General features: G+C 36.7%; 2 protein-coding genes and 1 long non-coding RNA gene across 8 annotated transcripts in view; 2 read left to right on the top strand and 1 right to left on the bottom strand.

Annotated features, from left to right (window-relative positions):
- MIER3 (MIER family member 3) overlaps positions 1 to 10432 on the top strand; it is a 34060-nt gene extending 23628 nt beyond the window's left edge. For all 5 annotated transcript variants that reach the window (XM_019648220.1, XM_019648218.1, XM_019648222.1 and 2 more), the window contains 4 exons: positions 707 to 801; positions 5990 to 6117; positions 6200 to 6342; positions 6454 to 10432. In XM_019648220.1, the coding sequence (XP_019503765.1) occupies positions 707 to 801; positions 5990 to 6117; positions 6200 to 6342; positions 6454 to 6911 (824 nt within the window). In that variant the 3' untranslated portion in view covers positions 6912 to 10432. The remainder of the gene's footprint in view (positions 1 to 706; positions 802 to 5989; positions 6118 to 6199; positions 6343 to 6453) is intronic.
- Positions 4556 to 21890, bottom strand: SETD9 (SET domain containing 9). 2 transcript variants are annotated; one of them, XM_019648225.1, is made up of 6 exons: positions 21525 to 21890; positions 19774 to 20141; positions 17127 to 17250; positions 16309 to 16424; positions 15496 to 15601; positions 4556 to 4751 (listed from the first exon to the last, which is right to left on the bottom strand). In XM_019648225.1, the coding sequence occupies exons 1-6, from the start codon at positions 21878 to 21880 to the stop codon at positions 4748 to 4750; spliced, it is 1074 nt and encodes a 357-aa protein (XP_019503770.1). In that variant the 5' UTR covers positions 21881 to 21890; the 3' UTR covers positions 4556 to 4747. The 2 variants fall into 2 exon arrangements, with proteins under 2 accessions (XP_019503770.1, XP_019503769.1); XM_019648224.1 differs by lacking the exon at positions 4556 to 4751 and adding an exon at positions 13744 to 14241 and having other exon boundaries at positions 21525 to 21884.
- The window catches only part of LOC109385709 (uncharacterized), a 53123-nt gene continuing 52347 nt past the window's right edge, over positions 21753 to 22528 (top strand). Inside the window, exon 1 of the long non-coding RNA XR_002124675.1 lies at positions 21753 to 21832. This is a non-coding gene — a long non-coding RNA (uncharacterized LOC109385709). The remainder of the gene's footprint in view (positions 21833 to 22528) is intronic.

Raw genomic sequence — 22528 nt, 5'->3', positions numbered from 1 at the left:
TGCCAACTTGGGCCAGTGAAGCAATGCCCTCCACAACTAGACTGAAGAACAAAATGACAGCAACTTGTCTGTTCCCCTTTCCCCAATTCCCCAGCACTGCTCCCATCCCCCCAATTCCCCAATAAAAAAAAAATCTTTAAAAAAAAACAACAAAAAAAACCAAAAAAAAACCATTAGCATTTATGGCGAAGTTCAATAGGATTTAAGCCTTTTGAGAGCAGGGGCTGTTTCTTATTTCTTTTATATTTCCAGAGTATAACACTCCGAAAACTGACTTTAAATAAATATGTATTGATTATTTATATTCTTCAACTAAAGAACTTACAGTTTTGATGTAAGACCAAAATAATGTGTTTTTCCCCATAAAGGAGATAACCTTTTTTCTAATTAAAAAAAGTATATGTGCATTGTTTTTAAAAATCAGAAAAACAATCAGCATAAACTATAGAAAAACATTAAATTCTTACTCCACCATGCAGAGAAAAAAACAGTGTTTATATTTTGGTATTATAGACTTTCAAAAGATTTATAGCATGCATACTTTTTGTGATCCTAACTGAAATTTTCAACATGTAGAACGTGTGTGTGTGTGTGTAGAGAGAGAGCGTGTTTATGGCCTTTTATGGGGAAGACACACTGAAAGTAAATCAGTGATTCATATAAAAGAGTTCTGAGGCCAATGAATTTTGTTTTAACATTTCCATAGAGGGAATGACTGCGTGGACGGAAGAAGAATGCCGGAGCTTTGAACATGCACTCATGATTTTTGGAAAAGATTTTCATCTTATACAGAAGAATAAGGTAAGTTAGGCAAATTAATACGGAGAGATTGCTTAGTAATTACAATGAATATAAGCAACTGATTTACCAGCCACTTGGGTAGAAAAAAAGGAAGCCACTTGTTAATGCTTCCCCGCCACTAACATTTCTACGATTGCTCTAAATATTACTGGGATTTGCTCATAGATGCCGCAGCCTGCTCATGGGATGGCTGGTAGTATACTCACATATCTTTTCACATACACAATTTTCATACTCTACTTACAAAAAAATGCATTTACTGTATTTTTCAGGAAGTCTTACTCTTCTATCATTTTCCTTGACTGTGATTTCTTTCTAAACTATTCAGAGGTTTGTGGCCTCAAAAATATTTCTCTTTAGCAGCAAGAACTGAAGTTGCTGAAGAAACATTCATTACTAAAAGCAATTAAAAATATTCTAACGTCAAACACTGGTGAGGTTGTGGAGCAGCTGGAAGTCTCATTCATTGCTGGTGAGAATGCGAAATGGTACAGCCACTTTGAAGGAGCTTGGCAATTTTCTTACAAAACTAACCATACTCTTACCATACAATCTGGCAATGGTACTCATTGATATTTACCCAAAGGAGTTGAAAAGTGATGTCCATACAAAAACTTGCACACAAATGTTTCTAGCAGCTTTAATCATAATTGCTAAAACTTGCAAGTAATTAAGATGTCCTTTGAGGTGAATAGATACACTGTGGCACATCCATATGATGAAGTTATTATTTAGCTCTTGAAAGAAATGAGCTATCCAGCCATAAAAGGACATGGAGGAACTTTAAGTGCATATTGCTAAGCTAAAGAAGCCAGTTTGAAAAGGCTGCATACCATATGATTCCAATTATTCTATGATTCTGGAAAAGGCAAAACTGTGGAGACAGTAAAAAGATCAGTGTTCCAGGGATTAGTGAGGAGGGAGGGATGGGTAGTCAGAGCACAGGATTTTTAGGGCAGTGAAACTACTCTGTATGATACTGTAATGGTGGATACACACACCATTATATATTTGTCAAAACTCATAGAATATACAATACCAGGAGTGAACCCTAATGTAAATGATGATTTTGGGTGATAAAGATGAGCCTGTAGGTTCATCGATTGTAACAAATGTACTATTGTGGTGGAGATATTGATGTGCATGTGTGAAAACAGCAAGTATATGGGAACCTCCTGTACTTTCTGCTCAAGTCTGCTGTGAACCCAAAGGTGCTCTGAAAAATAAAATGGGTGTGTGTATAGTCTAATAGTTTGGAATAATTCTCATTAAAGTTTGCTTTGTTTATTATCTCTTTATCCTAAAGGAACAGATCGTGAAGTATTAGGTGGGTAGGTCAATATTTTATGCCTTTCTCTTTAATAGACTAGATTTTTTAGAGGAGTTTTTGGTTTACAGAAAAATTGATCAGAAAGTACAGAGTTCCCTTATACCCCTTCTCCCTGCATATGCACAGCTTCCACTAATATTAATCTTAAATTAGTGTGATGCATTTGTTATAATTAATAAACCAATATTGATACATTGTTATTAACTGAAGTCTGTAGTTTATATTACAGTTCATTCTTTGTGTTGTATAGACAATGGGTTTTGACAAATGTATAATGACATGTATCCACCATTATAGTATCATACAGAATAGTTCCACTAACCGAAAAATGCCCTGTGCTCTAACCTTCCAACCTATTCTTCTCCCCTCCCCTCCCTCCCTTCCCCCCACCTTAACCTCAGGCTTTTTACTGTCTCTATATTTTTGCCATTTCAGAATGTCATGTAGTTGGAATCATATTGTATGTAGTCTTTTCAGATTGACTTTGTTGACTTAAGGATTCACTTAATATTCACTTAAGGATTCTCCATGTCTTTTCATGCCTTGATAGCTCTTTTTTTTTTTTTAATCACATTTCTTTTTATTCCATTCTGTGGATGTTACCAGTTTGTTTATTCATTCACCTGTTGGAGGACATGTTGGTTGCTTTCAGGTTTTGACAATTATGAATAAAGCTGCTGTAAACATCTGTGTGGAGGTTTTTCTGTGGACGTAAATTTTCACTTCTTTGGGTAAATAATAATGGGTGTGATTGCTGGATTGTATGGTCAGAGTATGTTTGGTTTTGTAAGAAATTGCCGGGGCGGCCTGGTGGCTTAGTTGGTTAGAACTTGTGCTCTTAACAACAAAGTTGCTGGTTTGATTCCCGCATGGGATGGTGGGCCTGCACCCCCCACAACTAGATTGAAAACAGTGACTGGACTTGGAGCTGAGCTGTGCCCTCTACAACTAGATTGAAGGACAACGACTTGACTTGGAGCTGATGGGTCCTGGAAAAAACACTGTTACCCAATAAAAATTTCAAAAAAAAGAAAAATTGCCAAACTGTCTTTCAAAGTAGCTGTACCGTTTTACATTCCCTCCAGCAATGAGAGTTCCGTTGCCATATCGTTGCCATCATTTGGTGTTGTCAGTGTTTTAGATTCTGGGTATTCTAGTAGGTGTGTTGTGGTAACTTGATGTTTTAGTTAGCATTTCCCTGGTGATATATGATGTGGAGCATCTTTTCATATGCTCGTTTGCCATCTGTGTATCTTCTCTGGTGCTTACTAAGGTCTTTAGCCCATTTTTTTAATCAGTGTTTTTTTCTTATTGTTGAGTTTTAAGATTTCTTTATATGTTTTGGATCATGGTCCTTCATCAGATATGTATTACAAATATTTTCTCCCAGTCTGTGGTTTGTCTTTTCATTCTTTTAACAGTGTCTTTGCAGAGTAGAAGTTTTTAAGTAGTTGTTTAAGAAGTCCAGCTTACCAAATTTTCTTCCATAGATCATGCTTTTAGTGTTGCATCTAAAGTCATCGCCATCCCAAACGTCATCTAGGTTTTCTCCTATGTCATCTTCTAAGTTTTACATTTAGGTCCATAATCAATTTTGAATTAATTTTTGAGAAAAAATGTGAGATCTGTATCTATTATAGATTCTTCCTTTCTCCCTTCTCCCCCTCTCTCCCTTTTCCTCCCTCCCTCCCCCCTCCCTTTCTTTCTCTCTCTCTCTCTCTCTCTCTCTCTCTCTCTCTNATTTTGAATTAATTTTTGAGAAAAAATGTGAGATCTGTATCTATTATAGATTCTTCCTTTCTCCCTTCTCCCCCTCTCTCCCTTTTCCTCCCTCCTCTCTCTCTCTCTCTCTCTCTCTCTCTCTCTCTCTCTCTCTCTCTCTCTCTCTCTCTTTCTCTCTTTCTTTCTTTCTTTTGTTCTTTTTTGCATGTGGCTGTCCAGTTTTTCTAGCACCACTTGTTGAAAAGACTATATTTTCTTCATTGAATTTCCTTTGGCCAAAGATTAGTTGACTGTGTGGGTCTATTTCTGTGCTCTTTTTTTTGTTCCATTAAGCTGTCTGTTTTTTCACCAGTACCATACTATCTTGACTACTGTAGTTTTATAGTAAGTCTTGAATTTGGGAGTGTCAGTCCTCCAACATGGTTCTCTCCTTCAATGTTGTGTTGGCTATCCTGGGTTTTTTGCCTTTCCAATTAACTTTAGAATTAGTTTGTCAATATTTACTAAATAACTTGCTGGGATTTTGTTCAGGATTGCACTAAATCTATAGAGCACATTGGGAAGAACTGACATCCTAACAATAATGAGTCTTCCCACCCATGAATATAGACTCTCTCCATTTATTTAGATCTTCTTTGATTTCTTAGAGTTTTATAGTTTCCTTTATATAGATCTTGCACATATTTTGTTAGATTTATGCCTAAGTATTTCATTTTTGAGTGTGGTAATGTAAATGGTATTGTGGTTTTAATTTCAAATATCAATTGTTCATTGTTGGTATAGCAGTTGACTTTTGCATATTAACCTTGTATCCTGCAACCTTGCTATAATCCTTTCTTAGTTTCAGGAAGTTTTTTTGGTGATTCTTTGGGATTCTCTATATAGATAATCATGTCATCTGTGAACAGAGTTTTATTTCATCCTTCTCAATCTATATGTCATTGATTTCTTTTTCTTGTGTTATTGCATTGGCTAGACCTTCTGTTATGATGTTGAATAGTTTCATACTTTTTTTGTATTTATGAAAACCTAATTTTTTTTCAAAGATGAAATGAAGTGTTTAGTGGATAAAAGATTGTTAAAGACATCTGGGTTGCCCCAAAAACATCAGTTTTGCAATGACTTATGAAATTTATCCATTTATTTCATAAATAATTAAGCCCTGTAATTTACCAGACATTGTTTTAAGCACTAGAGATATATCTGTGAATAAGACAGGAAAGGTCTCTGTCCCCATGAAGCCCATATTCTCTGTGAAGACTTAAAGTTAGTGATGTTTATTGAAATGTATGCTTTATTTTTTGGTTTAAAAAGCTTGTCCCTATATTATTATCTTAAAACATGCTCACTAGTTAGGATAGAGATACTAAAACTTCCTTATTGGGTACTGATTAAGCAGTGGAGTAAGTGTGATAAAGACACAGAGTTTTGTCTGTACTTCTGAACTCATACTTGTAGCTGTGAATAGTTAGAGGAGCACTGGTCTGAATGTGGAGCCGAGTTGGTGAGGCTCAGATTTTAGTGTTGTTGTTCTTATTAAACTCTTTTGGAGATAAGAGCCAAATATATGTTGGAGGAAAAAAACCCTGCTTTTAGCTAGCAGATCATCTTAAATTCCAGATGCAGTAGAGTGCCGATACCTTTTCCAAGAGTTTGTAGTCTCTTTTGGATCATGGAACCCTTTGATAGTCTGATGAATCCACAGTCCTTCTTCCCAGAAAAGTGTATTTACATATAATTTTAGGAATTAATAGATTTCAATGAGGCCCATTGATGGACCCCTCAGAATTAAGAAGGACCCCTGCTGCAGCGACAAAGAATCACAGAGTTCAATAAAGAAAAGTAGAGGATGCTAGTGTTTTACAATTCTCAATAAAGATGGTAAGATAATTTCTGGATATTCATTTATTTTATAAACTAATACATTCTGATTTAAATAAAAAAACCTTGGGCTTTTGAAGGTAGCCTCATTATTAAATAGTGTAAATGTAAAGTCATTTCACTAATAAAATGCTCAGAATTTCATAATTAGGAGGATAGAAAATGTCCCATGGATTGAAGGTGCAGTGTTGTAAAAAAATAAATAATAAAAAATGTGGTGGGTTTGTTTTTAAAAATCCAATTTCTTTTTGTTAGGTGAGAACTAGAACAGTTGCTGAATGTGTAGCATTCTACTATATGTGGAAGAAATCTGAACGCTATGATTACTTTGCTCAACAGACAAGATTTGGAAAGAAACGATATAACCATCACCCTGGAGTTACGTAAGTTCCTTGAGCTTGTCCTCAGGAACTTTAATTTGTAACTGTGATGGGCAGTCATAAAATAATTGGGTGTGTTTTTCAGGGACTACATGGATCGTTTGGTAGATGAAACAGAAGCTCTGGGTGGGACAGTCAATTCTTCAGCCTTAACTTCCAACCGGCCTGAGCCTATTCCTGATCAACAGCTGAACATTCTCAACTCTTTCACTGCCAGTGACTTGACAGGTAAAATGGGCATATTTTTGTGTTCTTTAGCTTGGCCCAAAATTGTGTCCTCTTTGTTTCATGACACAGGACCATTTACTTATAAACCATTTCCTATTTTTTTCTTTTTAGCTTTGACCAACAGTGTAGCAACCGGCTGCAACCCCACGGATGTGAATTGTTTGGATGATAGCTTTCCTCCACTGGGCAACACACCCCGTGGACAAGTAAATCATGTGCCTGTTGTAACGGAGGAGTTACTCACCTTGCCCAGCAATGGGGAAAGTGATTGTTTTAATTTATTTGAGACTGGATTTTATCATTCGGAGCTAAACCCCATGAACATGTGCAGTGAAGAGTCAGAAAGACCAGCGAAGAGATTGAAAATGGGCATTGCTGTTCCTGAATCCTTTATAAATGAGGTTTCTGTAAATAATTTGGGTGTGGACTTTGAAAATCACACACATCACATCACCAGTGCCAAAATGGCCGTCTCTGTGGCTGACTTTGGCAGCCTGTCTGCCAATGAGACCAATGGTTTCATCAGTGCCCACGCTCTGCATCAGCATGCCGCCCTTCACTCTGAGTGACATGAGTGAGGGACCCAGAAACCGTGGGTGTGCAGTACCAGTAAACTTGAGGGAAGTATCAGGTTTGCTTAGTCTTTCACTGGAAGTTTGAACGTTTTTCACTATGACATCAGTGATGTCAGTATGTATAGAACTATATCTTGATTTATCAAGAGTATTTTCATTTTTCAATCCATAAATGTGGAAACGAACTATGATCAGCAGAGTTGGGAACTAAGATTGAACTCTGTGGTGCAGCTTTAAGCTCTGCTTATCTCTTCCTCATCTCCCAATACCTCTTCCCCACTCCCTTCTTTTTCTATTCTTTTCTGTTCCCCACTGCCCTCACACCCAATTTTAAAACCTGTAGACAGAGGCCACCAGCTCAAAACCAGCACAGATGTTCTGAACTGAATGGAGTGGCTTCTTTTCGAGTAAATTCCTTTTGCCGTAATGGATGCAGTGGAATAACAATGTTTACAGGTACCGATCCTGATCCCTGCTAAATGTAGCATTTTTTGGTTTTATTTTCTTAACTAAAAGCAGGGGTAGGTTTCTTTAAACTGCACAAACATGCAAAGATTTTTTTAAAATGGAAACTTCTCTCATGTTATTCAACTAGAGCACTTCAGTTTACAAAACAGCAAGTCCATCTTTATGGAAGCCAGCACGAGGAACTGTGTGCAAATTATGAAGACGCTTGCTTGGATCCTATTTGAAAATACTAGACCAGGGCTACCTTACACAAAATCAGTCATTTTGCTGTCAGAAGATTTTTGTGTAACTTCATTTGTTGGCTAATAATGTGGCGTTTGAAGATGTGGTATTCCGATGAGGTTTTTGTCCACCATTGACAAGATTGTAATTGTAAAAATTATACCAGACATTGATAACTTAGTTTATCCTGAGGCAGTTGACTGGCAGGGCACAGTCTACAAAGCCTAGGATGTTGCCACTCATTGGTTTACATTTTGGGACACCTCTTAAGTTGTTTGTAGCACTGCAGTTCGAAGTGTTAATATTTAGGAGGGACTTCTGGATTTACACATAATGCAGTAGAACCTTGAAGTATATTTAAACGATTTTGTTTAGCTTGAACAGTTGGCAAGAAAAATGTGAGTTCCTATCTGAAATAGAATGGTCCGTTACCACTTTAAGATTTAAAAAGTTATAAACATTCAGATGCATCTCAAACTCACTTTTATTTTTATTGCAAACGTGAATGAGATTGGCCATTTTGGCTCTATAGACATGCATCTTTAAGTTACAAGGTGAATTCAAACAATATGTAATACAGTATTAGGATGTAATAAGCTTTGCTTTTATATTTCAGTTAAAACAGAATTTTACTTTTTTTTTTTTGGTACCGCCTTAATTAAATTTTCAGTTTCTTCTAGTTGTATTGCTTTGCAAAAAACTGAAATGTTTGGCTGCATTGCTGATATTTGTAAGTGTAAGTCACTTCAAGGTTGTGCTGATGAGTAGGTAGATTGTAGTAACCTTAGTAGTGATGGAAAGGGAGGGTATTTATTATACAAACTGTGAACTGCAATGACGTCCTTAGTTTTGGATGATGTGTATTCTTGTTTTTCTTTGCAGCATTTTAATGAAGATTGCTTTGAAGTGTTTACGCAGTAGCACATTTACTATAAAATGTAGGTTAGCACAGTGGACAAAAGTAGATAAATTAATAACTTAAAATCATTCTCTAATTTATACATCTAAAGTCTAGCATTCCTGTATGCACACAGTAAAAAATGGGTAGCCTGGGCTGTATGTTGCTTTTAGATATTTTTATCCAAGTTGTCAGCTTCTTATTGCTGTGGTGTTGTGCTAAACTTTGACCTTATTTCTTTTGTTGAAAATCAGTACAACTTCTATAATTTACTAAGATACTGGCCATAATCTTCCATTGTTATCACTTTAATTTTCACTCTGGGTTTACAGTGGCTGGTTGTATAAAATAATTTACACAAAGATGACTGAATGGTAATACCAGTTGCACTTAAATGAACATCCCCATTCTCAGTAGCTGATGCAGTAATATATTCAGTTTATCTATGCATTGCTGGGATCTTGATATAAGATGGAAACAGTGTTTCTTATCTAAAGTTTTGATTATCAGCAAGTTGAATGGACACTTTAGTTATTTAAATAAAGATTTTTGACCAAAATTCAGAAAATGATATGAGAGAAAAATAAATTACAGCTAGTTTAATAGATTTTTAAATGCCAATCTGATTTTAGCCTCTTAGAGAGTGCTTAACTAGCTGGTAACGTTTACTTTTAATTCCTTGTTAAAATGAGGCAATAATTTGCAAGATTTTTGTATATATGTGTAAATTCTTCATATCTTTTTAGATCTAATTCAATATTTTCTGACTGCTTCTGCCATGTATAATACCATTTTTGTGCATGCTTGATGTGACATTCATAAATTGTACCACTATGACTTTATCCATGTAAAATAGCTATTTATTGAATTTTCTTTTAAAAGCTTGATTTACTGGCTGTTTTTTTTTTTTCCCGTTTAAGCATCTTAACAGAGAATTTGTTACTGTTTATTAGAAGAATTGCGTTTGAGAGGATGGAAGTAACTGATTTGCAATCACATGAAGAAACAATAATGCCTTTATTATCAAGTGTTAAGCACAATTCTTATAACAAACTGTGATAAATTCTTTTTTTTTTTCCTTTGCTGCATTATTTTCGTATGAACAAACCAAAAATCCATGGTGAGCAGTTGCAGTGTTGGCTGATGTATCTTTTATGTACAGAGAATTTGAAGAGGACGGCGGATTCATTTAGAAGTGTAACTGGTGCTGTGATTATAGCAATACTTTACTTTTATTAGTCGTACTTCATCTTTTTCATGCTAGCTTTTTAAATGTTCAGTTTTCCTCTTGTCATGGTCAACTGCTGAATTTACTTGAAGGATGTAGAATACTGTTTAAACAATACTAAAGTGTGTACAATTAGGTCAAAGAATTGTGCAATTGTTTCCTTTTTAATTTTTAAAATTGAGGGTCATAAATATTTGAGGATGTCAGATCTAATAGAGCATAGTGATACTATTTAATTTAACCAAAGTCTCTAGTGAATATTTCAACTTTGAATGTAAACTAATGAATAAACCTGACCACCAAGGAGATTGTTTGCCCAGAGTTTCAAAGCACATTGTCTACAAATGGAAATTGAAATAATTTATAAAAATATTGACATTGCTATGTTTTTTAAAAAGTTCTTAATTTTTTCACTAAAAGGAGGAAACTATTAGTTTTATTGTTAAATATGGTAGATATTAAAATTCCTTTTAGATAACCAGTGATTCCAATGGTCCCAGTTTGAAGTAAGTACCCTGTATGAGATTAATTAGTGACAATCAGAACAAGTTTTAGTATCAGATGTTCAAGAGGAAGTTGCTATTGTTGTATTGATTTTAATATTTGTACATAAACACTGATTTTTTTGAGCATTTTGTATTTGTTGTACTTTAATACCTGGTGTACAGTTCCAGAAATAAAAATCTGGAAATCTTTTTTTTTTCTTGGTTCGTGTGAATATTTGCTACAAATAGTTTTTTGGTTTTTTTTTAAAGATTTTTATTGGAGACTTGGGGGAGGGGAACAGTGTTGGGGAATCGGGAAGGGGAACAGACAAGTTGCTGTCCTTTTCTTCAGTCTAGTTGTGGAGGATGTCGCTTCACTGGCCCATGTTGGTATTATCATTGCGCCCTTCCCAGGTGAGGCAGTTGCTCGCCGGCCATTGGACGGCTGCTCACCAAACAAAGCTCACGCCATCTACCAGCCAGCCCCACTGCAGCCTACGCCGTCACTGGCGACTCACAGCAGCCCAGTTCCAGGTCAAGCTGTTGTTCACCATCTTAGCTGTAGAGGGCGCAGCGTCAGTGGCCCTCACGTGGGATCCGAACCCAGGCCTTGCTGTTCAGAGCTGGTGTCCCAAGCCAACTCCTCACCAATGTGCCAGTTGGCCAGCCCACAAATAGGTTTTTATTTAATGAATCTTAAGCTATAACACATGGGTAGATATTTAACCACTGCTAAATTGGCTTTAGATGTAGTAAACATTTGATAAGTAATAAAGTTGGTAGATAAAATAAGTTTTCTTTAAATCCTCTGTGGTAAATTTTCATTTATAACTGAATTGTACAATAGTCATCCCAAAGTGAAGATTATACTTTCAGGCTAATGCAGGAAATATTTATTGACTGTCTTATGTTTCAAACACTGTTCTAGGTCACTGTGTCTTTTATGAACATAGCTGAAATTTGATCACGCTATTATTTGACAATATATTTATGGTAAACGAGTCTTATCTATAACATTCATAGTTTAGTAGACTAGAAATATCTTCGCTGAGTCTTCATGTTTTCAGGGTAAAGATCTTTTAGCCTAATTTCACAAGTTTGTCCCCATATTTCATTTGCTCTTACCAGAACTTTCTCTGTCTAGTTCTATTAATATGCAGTGATCAGATTGCATATAAGATCCAGATTTTGTGTAAGGACAAAAGGAGGATAAAAGTGAAAAAACAAAAACAAACCCACCTTGACTCCTCTACTTTGGTTACTTGTCTAAAACCACATTCCTTCACTCAACGACACCCAAGAGCCTTGATGTGCAGGGCTCTGTGGTGGACACATACATGTAAATACCTTCAACAAGGGGGACTTTTGAATATAGCCAAGAGTACAGCCAAGTAGAGCTTTTAGGGGAAGGAGGAGAGAGCCTTGTGGGAGCAGAATGTAGTGACTTCTAGACCTTACCCTTTTGGCCATAATTTCCGTTGATGGTATGCTTTTTGAACCTGCTGCTTTTCTGACTTCTCAAAGGCCTCATGGCATCTGTCAATTGGACATTTCATAATACACAATTTAAACCAATCCCTGGGACATGGTACTGTTGACCATATCCCATCCAGGTTAAAGATCCCTAATCTTCATCCTGTTTTTGTGGCTGATGGTGACAAAACAGTGCCAGCGGCACTGATCTCATGGTCCTAGATGGGGAATGCTCACTTTTTTCTAGGTTTAATACCCTAGCTAACATTCACTTCAGAGAGAGACTGTACTCTGTTGTGTACCTCAATTTTGATGAGTTTTTTACAGAGGTAAAGCCAATACTGTTAAAATTGTTTTCTGGTGTAGAATTCATAAAAGCATTTCATAAACATGCCAGAAATGAAAATAGCCACTTATAAATTTGAATTATTTTAGTAAAAAATGTTCTATTTTTAAAATTATGTCTTATTTAAAAAAAAATCTTTACTCCATTTTTCCAGTCCAGAGCAAGTCATACTATGCAAGCTTTATTCTCCTACTGGGAGCATTTTATGAACAAAAACTGTTTTATTCTTTAAACCTCTCAGGATCTTTCACATGGTAGGTATTCACTAAATATTTGATGACATGTTATTCTTAAGCTGATAGTGACTTTTTCTCCAACTAAAAAAACCCCCCAAAACTTTTAAGACAAAAGTGATAAGAAAGGTATAAAGAACCACCCAGACAGAACAATTAGCATTATATTTGATCTCTATATAACATGTATTTTTTTAACTGTTTTTTAAGTCATTGACATTGTACCACTTCATTTGTAAATACTCAGCCCACCTAATATGTCCATAGGAGTTAGTTTCCATATTTTGAATGTACACAAAGTTCTAGGTAACAGGATCTTAAGTCAAGTAGATTGGCTTTTTAACAAGATGAGTCCCCCTTGGTTTCTCAGGATCTTTGTGACACAAAAGACAAATGAGTTTGAGAAAAATAATGAGAGAGTGAGGGAGAGAGAGAATGAGTTATATGGCTGTCTGCGGGGAGGTCTTTGCATGCAGAGAGAGCTAGTGCAAAAGTCCTGAGATGGGTGTGCCTGGCTGGTTCAGGAGAGGCAAGGAGGCAGGTGTGATGTGTGCAGTGAGCAGATGAGCTCAGAGATAATGAGCAGCTAGATCATGTATTTGAAGGACTTCGGCATTTACTCCAGGATAGGAGTACTCAGAGGCAGGTCAAGATTTGACTTTCAAAAGAATCACTCTTGGTGATCTATTCTGTAAAGCGGGCAGGAGGCTATTAAAATTGCAATAAATTGAGAAAAGCTGTTGGCTGTAGCAGTGAAGGTGGTTAGCATCAGATTTATGCAGGTTCCATGTTAGGATTTGAGGGACCCAATAAATAACACTCTCTTCCTTATCCAAGTTTGGAACTGAGAGTTGGATGCAGGAGTCAGGTCGTTGGAGATCAAAGTAATTATTGCTAATAAAACTCTCCGGAGAAGGTGGCTTCAGAGCTGTGGCCAAGTTGGCTCACTGATACTGCACCTCAGAACGACACTCACGCAATCGCTGGCTGGGCTGACTATAGGCTACTCCTTGCATAGGACAGCCCAGGAGACATTCTCCACAGAGAAGGATCTAGAGGGGTCTGGATCATAGGTATCTAGTTCTTCTCCAAAGATAATCTCAGAAAAATTATCTCCCTCCAGGGAGTGGAGAGAGAGGCCAGGAGCATTACTAATGGAAACCTTCCACATGGAAACAGGAAAAATAGGTAATAGGTGTTCTGCCCACCACAATTTTTTAACTATTGGGCTGTCGGAAAAGTCATGACATATTTTTTCTGTTTTTCATTGCAAAAATGCGTCATGACTTTTCTGACAACCCAATATATTCCCACGCCAAAACAATCTCACAGTTTTAAACTGTATATGTGTAAATATTCAAATAAAGTAGAGAAAATAGTATAATGATACCCCGTTTCTCCTTTAGCCAGCTAAAACAATCTAAATTACACATGCATACACAAGCATACCCCAATTCATGGTAACACAACAAATATTTTTGGCTTTAGTTTATTCTATAAAAATAGAGCTTTGGTAGAAGTTCATACATATCAACACTTCAAGAATTGCTGATGACTTAGCTAAAATTTTATAAACCACCACAGAGATACATAAAATAAAACATTGAAATTGTAAGTTCAGGCAGGTTTTAATTTAATAAGCTACTGTGTATTTAAGTGAAAGCCAAATAAAATTAATTCATTACACATTTGAAATTGTAATGCAGCAAATAACTTTTGTCATGGAATTGAAACACAAATATCGTGGCAATAAAAACAAAAAATTCCCACTCCAAGTAGGTCTCAAAATATTTCTTCTACAGGTGGAACTCAGAAATAATTAACAAAAAAACATTTAGAATTAACTCAATAGCTGAGTAGAAAACCTAATTTCTAATTCATAGCTATCTGACAATTGTATAATAGTTTGAAAAAAGCTCTTCTCCTTGTTTGATGTCCCTGAGTGCAACAAGAATGACACATCGAAGTGTACTGAAAACAAAAAGAAATATACAAAAGTTAGAAGTATTAACAGATACAAGCTCATATTTTTAATTTAACCAATATGGGTTTTATAGATGTCATTTTATTAATATTCCTTATTATCCTCTTAGTTCATGCATCTGATTTCCATGAGGAAATAGTTCTTATCACTGATGCAGCTAATTTTAGAGTATGTCTATTCTGTATCATTTTAAGAAATCACAAATCAATAAGTTTGTACAACTGACTACTTCTTCTGAACATGTTTTTATGTTTAGGTCCTTAAAACTGGTTATCACAAAAAGCATTTTTAAATGATATTCATTATAGTTTAACATTTTAAAATTAATTTGTATCTTTGTATTCTGCAAAGCTGGAAACTTAAAATTACTTAAAATGAATACATTTAAAATTACTTTTTGTGGATATAAGTCATGTAACTTTCAATGTCCGTCCTACTCATTTAACTCTTTCTGTATTGGTTGAACAATAATCAATAATGACATGCCCCATGGTATGTGGTTAAAAAAACCTAATTGTTAAATACACACACACACACACACACACACACACACACACACACACACACACACAGGAAAGTTATCAAGTTTTAAGTATAGGGAATAGTCTAAGTTTTAAATATCATTCATTTTAAAAGGACAATTTAATAGGACCCATACAAAATAAAGTTTGCTAGCAAATGGCAACACAGTGAAATAAGATTATATCGTCCTACAGCATTTACACCTAATGGACATTAAAATAATGTCTATTTTCCCTTTTTTCACCATTTTTTAAAATTTAATTTTTAGAATTTAACAGTAGTTGGTACACTCCCTGTTTTTTTCACTATTAAGTTTCCAAATCTAATGGTGAAATGGGCAAAAGAAATAATAGTGTAATTTGGCCTCTTTGTTCAACTTAGGTGCTCTCATGTGAGATGGAGAACATGATCCTTACAGTTTTTAAAGATTTTATAGGTACAAAAAAAAAAAATCATTTGAAAATAACTTTAAGGTTGATATTCATAAAGTACTACCTAGAATAAAATGGGCAATAAGTAGAATTAGTTAAATAGAAAATTTTTATTTTCAAATAAGTCTACATGAACACATTAAGGTGTGATGAACATAAAAATCTAAGTTATAATTTTTCACTAAAAAAGAACTCATCGCAAATTCTATATAGCTTTGTTTTAGACAATATATTTTTTTAAGTACAGCATAAGACAGAAGATAGGAAAAGCTCTTTTAGAAGACTAACCTTTGTTTATCATAGCTGTAGGCAATGTTTGGAAGATATTGCTTCAATTCTATTGGGAAAACCGCAGGCACATCAAATTCCTGATAACAGACATTAGCTGGTCTGTCTAGGAATAAGTATACAATTTTTAGAAACAGCCATTTTATAAGGTCATGGAAAACAGTACTGAATTATGATATTTGATGTACAGTTTTCTAAATTATCAGAACATGCTCAAATTAATCACTATTATGTTTCAAGCACTGTTAGGTTTTATTTTTATAGGTATGTAGGTATGTTTTATTATTCACTTTTTGAAGATCAGGAAACAGAGGCTCAGAAGATTAAAAGTTAAGTAGAAGAATCAGGCTTCAAGCTCATGTCTCCCTAAACCAAAGCCTATGCTACATGTAGCCAGATGATCAAACTTATACTTATGGGAAAGTCAAGCCCTAGAGAAGTGACTCGCAAATTTAGCAACAGAAAAGGGATTCAGTCTAGTGGTTAATCTACAAGGCTATTTTAAGGCACAGACAAAATAATCTCTAAGGTAACTATATACAAAATAATGATCAAGAGGGCAGTTTATCAATTGCCTATATTTACTGCAAAATCAGAACAAAAATAGTAAATTAAAGAATTCCAAATAATGCATATCATTATTTCCCCAAATTCTCTCTGGTATCTGCCTTAAATATAGTTAACTTAAGGGCTTCAAATAGCTGACATACATGTTAAACTCAACTGCATCTGGCATTCAGTCATATGGCAAAGGAAAAGAATTACCACTGCTGTATTTATATCTTGTCTCACAGCCCCATGGTGCCAACTTACCATTTGAACAATTGTTGACATACTGTCCTATAGCCAGTGGATTTTGAATTTCGGATGTTAGCCATGTACTATCACTCATTTTTAGTGGGCCAAGTCGATCCCTCCCATTGCAAGATCTGAAACAGGTGAAAACATTAGCTAAAGGATTACTCTTCTGTATCTTAAAATAAAATTGAAAGGACTAGCCGAGTGGTGCATTGGTTAAGAGTTGGCTTGGGACGCCAGCTCTGAGCAGCAGGGCCCCGTTCCGGATCCCACATGAGGGCTAGTGATGCTGCGCCCTCTACAGCTAAGATGGTGAACAACAGCTCCACCTGGAGCTGGGCTGCCCTGAGTCACCGGCAACGGTGTAGGCTACAGTGGGGCTGGCCGGCAGCTGGCATGTGCTCTTGTGAGCTACCATGAACCACTGTGAACGGCCGATCAATGGCCAGTGAGCAACTGCCTCGCCCGGGGAAGAGCGCAATGATAATACCAACATGGGCCAGTGATGCCACGTCCTCCACAGCTAGACTGAAGAACAAAAGGACAGCAACTTGTCTGTTCCCCTTCCCCGATTCCCCAATGCTGTCCTTGTTCCCCTTCCCCGATTCCTCAATTCTGTTCCCCTCTCCCAATTCCCCAATAAAATCTTTAAAAAATAAAATTAAATAAAAAAATAAAATTGAAAAATGCAAAATTAACCCTACAACTGAAAAAGTACAATTTCTCTTTAGAAACTTTTGTCTAGTCAATAAGGCAACTAAGGCTGGTGGTCATAGTCATTGTGGTGTGGTTCTGTCTCCTATAATTAAATTTGAACACGGGCACCAACTTACCTGTACACGATCTTTGATATTCCTTTGTCATTTCCATCAATGAGTACCCCATCCAAGCATCTAAAAATAAATGGATTTCCAATGGACTGGAAAAAGATTGGCTCATATTTCTGATATACTGTACCTATTATACAATAAGACAAAGACATTAGAGCAACATGTAAAAATCAAACATCATAAGGACCTTTCTATGGAACATAAATGTAACATTGAAGAATTTATTTTAATTTCTCNATATATACCACATCTCCTTTATTCATTCTTCTATTGCTGGACACTTAGGTTGCTTTCATATCTTGGTTATTGTAAATACTGCTGTAATAAACAGTGGGGGGGGTGCATGTATCTTTTCAAATTAGTGTTTTTGTTTTCTTTGGATAGATACTCAAAAGTAGAATTGCTGGGGAGTATGGTAGTTCTATTTTTAATTTTTTGAGGAACCTCCATACTATTTTCCATAGCAGCCTCACCAATTTACAATCCCACCAACGGTTCAGGAGGGTTCCCTTTTTTCCACATCCTCGCCAAGACTTGTTATTTATTGACTTTTTGATAATAGCCATTCTGACAAATATGAGGTGATATCTCATTGTGGTTTTGATTTGCATTTCCCTAATAGCTAATGATGTTGAGCATCTTTGCATGTGTCTGTTGGCCACCTATATATCTTTGGAGAAATGTCTATTCATGTGCTCTGCCCTTTTTAAAGTTAAATTTATTGGGGTGACATTGGTTAGCGAAATTATGTATGTTTCAAGTGTACAATTCTGTAACACATCATCTATATATGGCATTGTGTGTTTGCCACCCAGAGTCAGTTCTCCTTCTGCCCATTTTTTAATAGGATTGTTTGGTTTTTATATGTTGAATTGTAACAGTTCCTTGTATATTTTAGATATTAACCCCTTATCAGATATATCATTTGTGAATATCTTTTCACATTCGATAGGTTGTCTTTTAATTTTGTTGCTGGTTTCTTTCTCTGCGCAGAAGTTTTTTGGTTTGATAATAGTCCCATTTGTTTATTTTTGCTTTTGTTACCCTTGCCTAAGGAAACATATCCAAAAAGATATTGCTAAGATCAATGTCAAAGAGTTTATGCCTATGTTTTCTTCTAGGAGTTTTATGGTTTCAGGTCTTACATTTAAATTTTTAGTTTATTTTTGTATATGGTGTAAGAGAGTGGTCCAGCTTCATTATTTTTGCATATTATCTGTCCAGTTTTCCCACCACCATTTATTGAAGAGACTGTCCTTTCCCCAGTGAGTATTCTTTGCTCCTTTGTCAAATATTAGTTGAATGTATAAGAGAGTTTTATTCCTGGGCTCTTGATTCTGTTCCATTGATCTATGTGTCTATTTTTTGCCAGTACCATACCATTTTGGTTAGTATAGCTTTCTAGTATAGTTTAAAATCAGAAAGTGGGATGTTTCCAGCATTTCCTTTTTCAGGATTGCTTTGGCTATTAAGGGTCTTTTGTCATTCCATACAAATTTTAGTTTTTTTTCTACTCTGTGAAAAATGTCACTGGAATTTTGACAGAGATTGCATTGAATGTAAAAATGGCTTTGAGTAGTATGGACATTTTAACAATATTCTTTTAATCCATGAACACAGAATATATTACCATTTATTATGTGTACTTAAGTATCTTTCATCAAAGTTTGTTTTCATTGGGGCCGGCCGAATGGCGCGATGGTTAAGAACTGGCTTAGGACGCCAGAGGGCCCCGGTTCAGATCCCACATATGAGGGCCAGTGACACTGCCCTCNTAAAGTATGATTTAACATCTGTCAAAGAGTCTTTTAAGAAATGTATTTTGTTAATAACCAATTAAATAATGTAGACATACATGGGAATAGATGATCTGACATTCAGGTTGTTTCTCCTTTCAATGGCAATGGAGGAAATGAGAAAATTAATATTTACTGGGTACTGTCTTTATGTTCTAGGCATGTTAAGCTATTAAATTTATTCCAGTGTTAATTTGTTGCTGGCTTGTTCTATTTAGTCTTTATGAGTTAGTTCTGTAGGGAGAAACTGAGGCTCCTTTGCTTAGGGATGAAAATTAGAAAATAGAAGGACTTTTTTTAAAAACATAGGTCAACAAACAACCACATGTATTTTACACTACACCAAATAATATAATGTTAGTTTAACAAAAAACATATTCTGCTGAGCACTCCAGTCAATGATCCTTTGCAAAGAAGTTGCTTTACTTTTCAAGTGTAGAAATGGCAGGAAGGTTTTTACTCAGATATTTATGGGTTTAAATTGTATCTTTCATGTTTTAACCCATAACCATTTTTACCTTCAGTTATCAATTATCTAAGCCAAACTGACTTATTCTCTAGTGACTTCCATAGTAAGTATTCCGTTTGATTCTAGTAGGGCCATACTATATTCTCCCAAATTTAAACATTGACTATAAAATTTTCCTTAGAAAACAAGTGCATTTATCCTAACAAATACTTACGGATACTTTTTAACAAATAAGATAATTTATAGTTAATTTCCAAATCAGGGTTTAAAATATGTGGAAATCTTGAGTTTCCTTACTCTAAGAATTATAAGGCTAGGTATTTTTTTGAACTTATATTTATCAATATATAAGAAACTGTTGGCCAAGTACTAATTGTGTCATTACCAGGATACATAGATACAACCACGCCTTTTGGTACCAATCCTTTAGTAACGAAGACACCTTTTCCAGCAGACATTAATGAGCTAGTTGCTCGGGCAATACTGAAACCCAATGTTTTATAGAGAACTTCTTCTGGTTTAAGGATATTTTGCTGATGATGTCTGTATTCAAGCAGTTTCACCCTTGGATGTTGAACTGACAGTAGGTCTTGATATTTTGATTTAACAGGTTCAGGAAGCATAGTCAAGATATCTGATTGTTTATTGAAATCATTTATGAATAGAGCCTGGAAAACTTTCAGTAATGTTCCTAGGACATCTTCATCTGAGATAACTTTGTCTTTGGATTCCTCTGGAACGTATCGGAGGGTCCTGAAAATGGGAAAAGTTTCTATTCACTACCTTTTCAACTTATAAAAGCCAAGCTGTCTTGATGCCTTCTGGGTTACTGGCCTTAATGAAGATTATTCTCATGTGTATGATGAGCAGAAAACTAAGAAGTTAGGAAAAGAATTGTTTGGGTGTAGCTCTAGTTACGTAACTTCCAGTAATACCTACACAAGTTAAAAACAACAAATATTTACGAAAGGCCCAATGTGTACCAAATACTGTTGGGTCCTTAACATTCATTCTGTCATTTCTGCAGAAAAGGAAACAGGCTTGGAGATGTTAAGGAATTGCCCAAGGTACTAAAGGTGTTAAGTAGGAGAGCCAGAAACAGATAGCTCTTTTGACCCCAAGGCACCCATGGCCATTATGTGGATGTTATCAACATAATGAAAATCTTCATATGCGATGGCTTTTTTTAGGTGTGTAGTTTCAAATACAAATTTAGCATTACACACTTTGTCACATACTCTCCCAGGAGTACTTACTTCTTTAATGACTACATCCCTTTTATTTCCATAATGGTATTATTTTCACTTCTGAACAAAAAGGAAGAAATCTGCCTCACAATTTTATAATTAATGATGCATCTGAATTCACGTTTCGGTAGTATAAAACTTTGCGAAAACTCTTTCATCATTAATTAGCCTTCGTCGGAGCTAGTTCGCCTATTTAAGTAAGCGTTATGTGGGCTTCTTCCGGATCACTAGCACTGCCACCTACTAAAGCCAGCAATAACGCTGATGCCACGGTCACCCACTCAGCTGGATAGATCCCTTCCTTCAGACCCAACATTCTGACGTGCTTTTAGTGGCTTTTTGTTCATTTTCATGCGTGAGCTGCTCCAAGCTGTTATCCTTATAGCCGGGCTGGATTGCTTTCACTGTATAAACTACGGAGCTGTGAAAATAAACTTCGGTTTGGCTTTTCTAAGGAATTTCAAGCTCCTAACTATTCCTTGGAGGAGAGGTGGGCACGCACCCTTACGCTGTATGAATTTTCTTCTTTTTCACGACCCCGACCACGCAGACCTCGAAGCGCGGGGTACGATGGGATAGGCCTCAGGCCCTGCCCACCTAAAGCTCCACGCCCCTTTCGGGTCCCCGGGCTCCTTCGACTACACCAGCCTCAGCCACGGACCCGCCTAACTCTGGGTCCGCCCACTTTGGCCCCGCCTGCCTCAGGCCCTGTAGTTGCCCCAGACTCCTCCCTCTTCAGGCCCCGCCCACCAGGAGCCTGCTAGACTCAGGCCCCTTAGCCACCTGAAGCTCCGCCCACCTCGGGCTCGCTCGCCTCAGGCCCAGCGGCCGCGGTAGAGTCGCCAGGTTGAAGGAAGATACCCCTGCTCCAGGCGCCTCGTCTTCTCACCTCGGGTTGTGGCTTAGGTTCAGCGCGATCCACGGTACGAAGCGGTACCTGTAACGGCGCCATCGCTGCCACAAGCCCCACAGCAGGCGGCCCGGCATGGCTGTCCGGTGGCGCCGTGACGAAGATGACGCGGGAGAGGTGGGTCGCGGTCTCGGGGCCGCCCCGGCCAGGGGAGGAGCGGAGGCCGCTTTGGCCCGCCCCCCCTCGGTCTCCGCCCTCAGTGCCGCGCTCGGGGTTCCTAGTACCCCCGGCTCTTGTCGCCGGTGGCCTCCGTGCTTCCCCATTTTTGACTCCAGCTCGCTGAACAGGTGCGTAGAGCTGGAGGCGGTCCCCTTACTCACTTTTTCTTTCTCCATTTGCTCGTGTATCTCCCTGCCCTCCTCTCCCACACATTTAGGATTAGTTTAGACGACGCTTAGTTCCAATAGGAACAAACTACATGAACCTCTCAACCATCCTCAAGTCAACAAGTGTTTATTAAGAAATAAATCTGTTGGTGCCATTTCCTCAGGCTGGAAGGTGGGCTTTCCTATTCTTTACCTGAGATGGTGAATCTTAACCTAAGTCTAAATTGAACAGGTCAGACCTAGTGAAAATTCAGGTAAATGCAAGTGGCCTTAGGACATTTATTCTATTCCAAAAAGAAATAAAAGGAAATTGCCAGTCTAATTTCACTCCAATATCATAGGATGTTGGCAAACTCTAGAGGCCCTGCCGTCAGATATTGTGTTTGGTAAATTGCCATCAGGCTTACCTGAATTGCTAAATGGAGTCAATTCAGTTCCAGGTGTATTAATAAATGGAATTCAAAGAAAGTGATTTTATGACCTAAACTTAAGAGGAACCAAAAGGAACGAGTTGACCCCTTACCTAAAGATATACTTATCTTTTTTAAAAAGCAGTTTTTGTATATATTTCCAGTACTTTTTTATTTTTAATATTTATCATGTAGTTTAATCATCTGCAATATACATCCACTAGAAAGGACCATTTTGCATATATAT

Source organism: Hipposideros armiger, unplaced genomic scaffold, assembly GCF_001890085.2.
Source record: "Hipposideros armiger isolate ML-2016 unplaced genomic scaffold, ASM189008v1 scaffold_122, whole genome shotgun sequence".
In the NCBI taxonomy this organism is placed as follows: domain Eukaryota; kingdom Metazoa; phylum Chordata; class Mammalia; order Chiroptera; family Hipposideridae; genus Hipposideros; species Hipposideros armiger.
The sequence above is the reverse complement of the archived record's forward strand: the minus strand, read 5'-3'. Positions and strand labels throughout refer to the sequence as shown.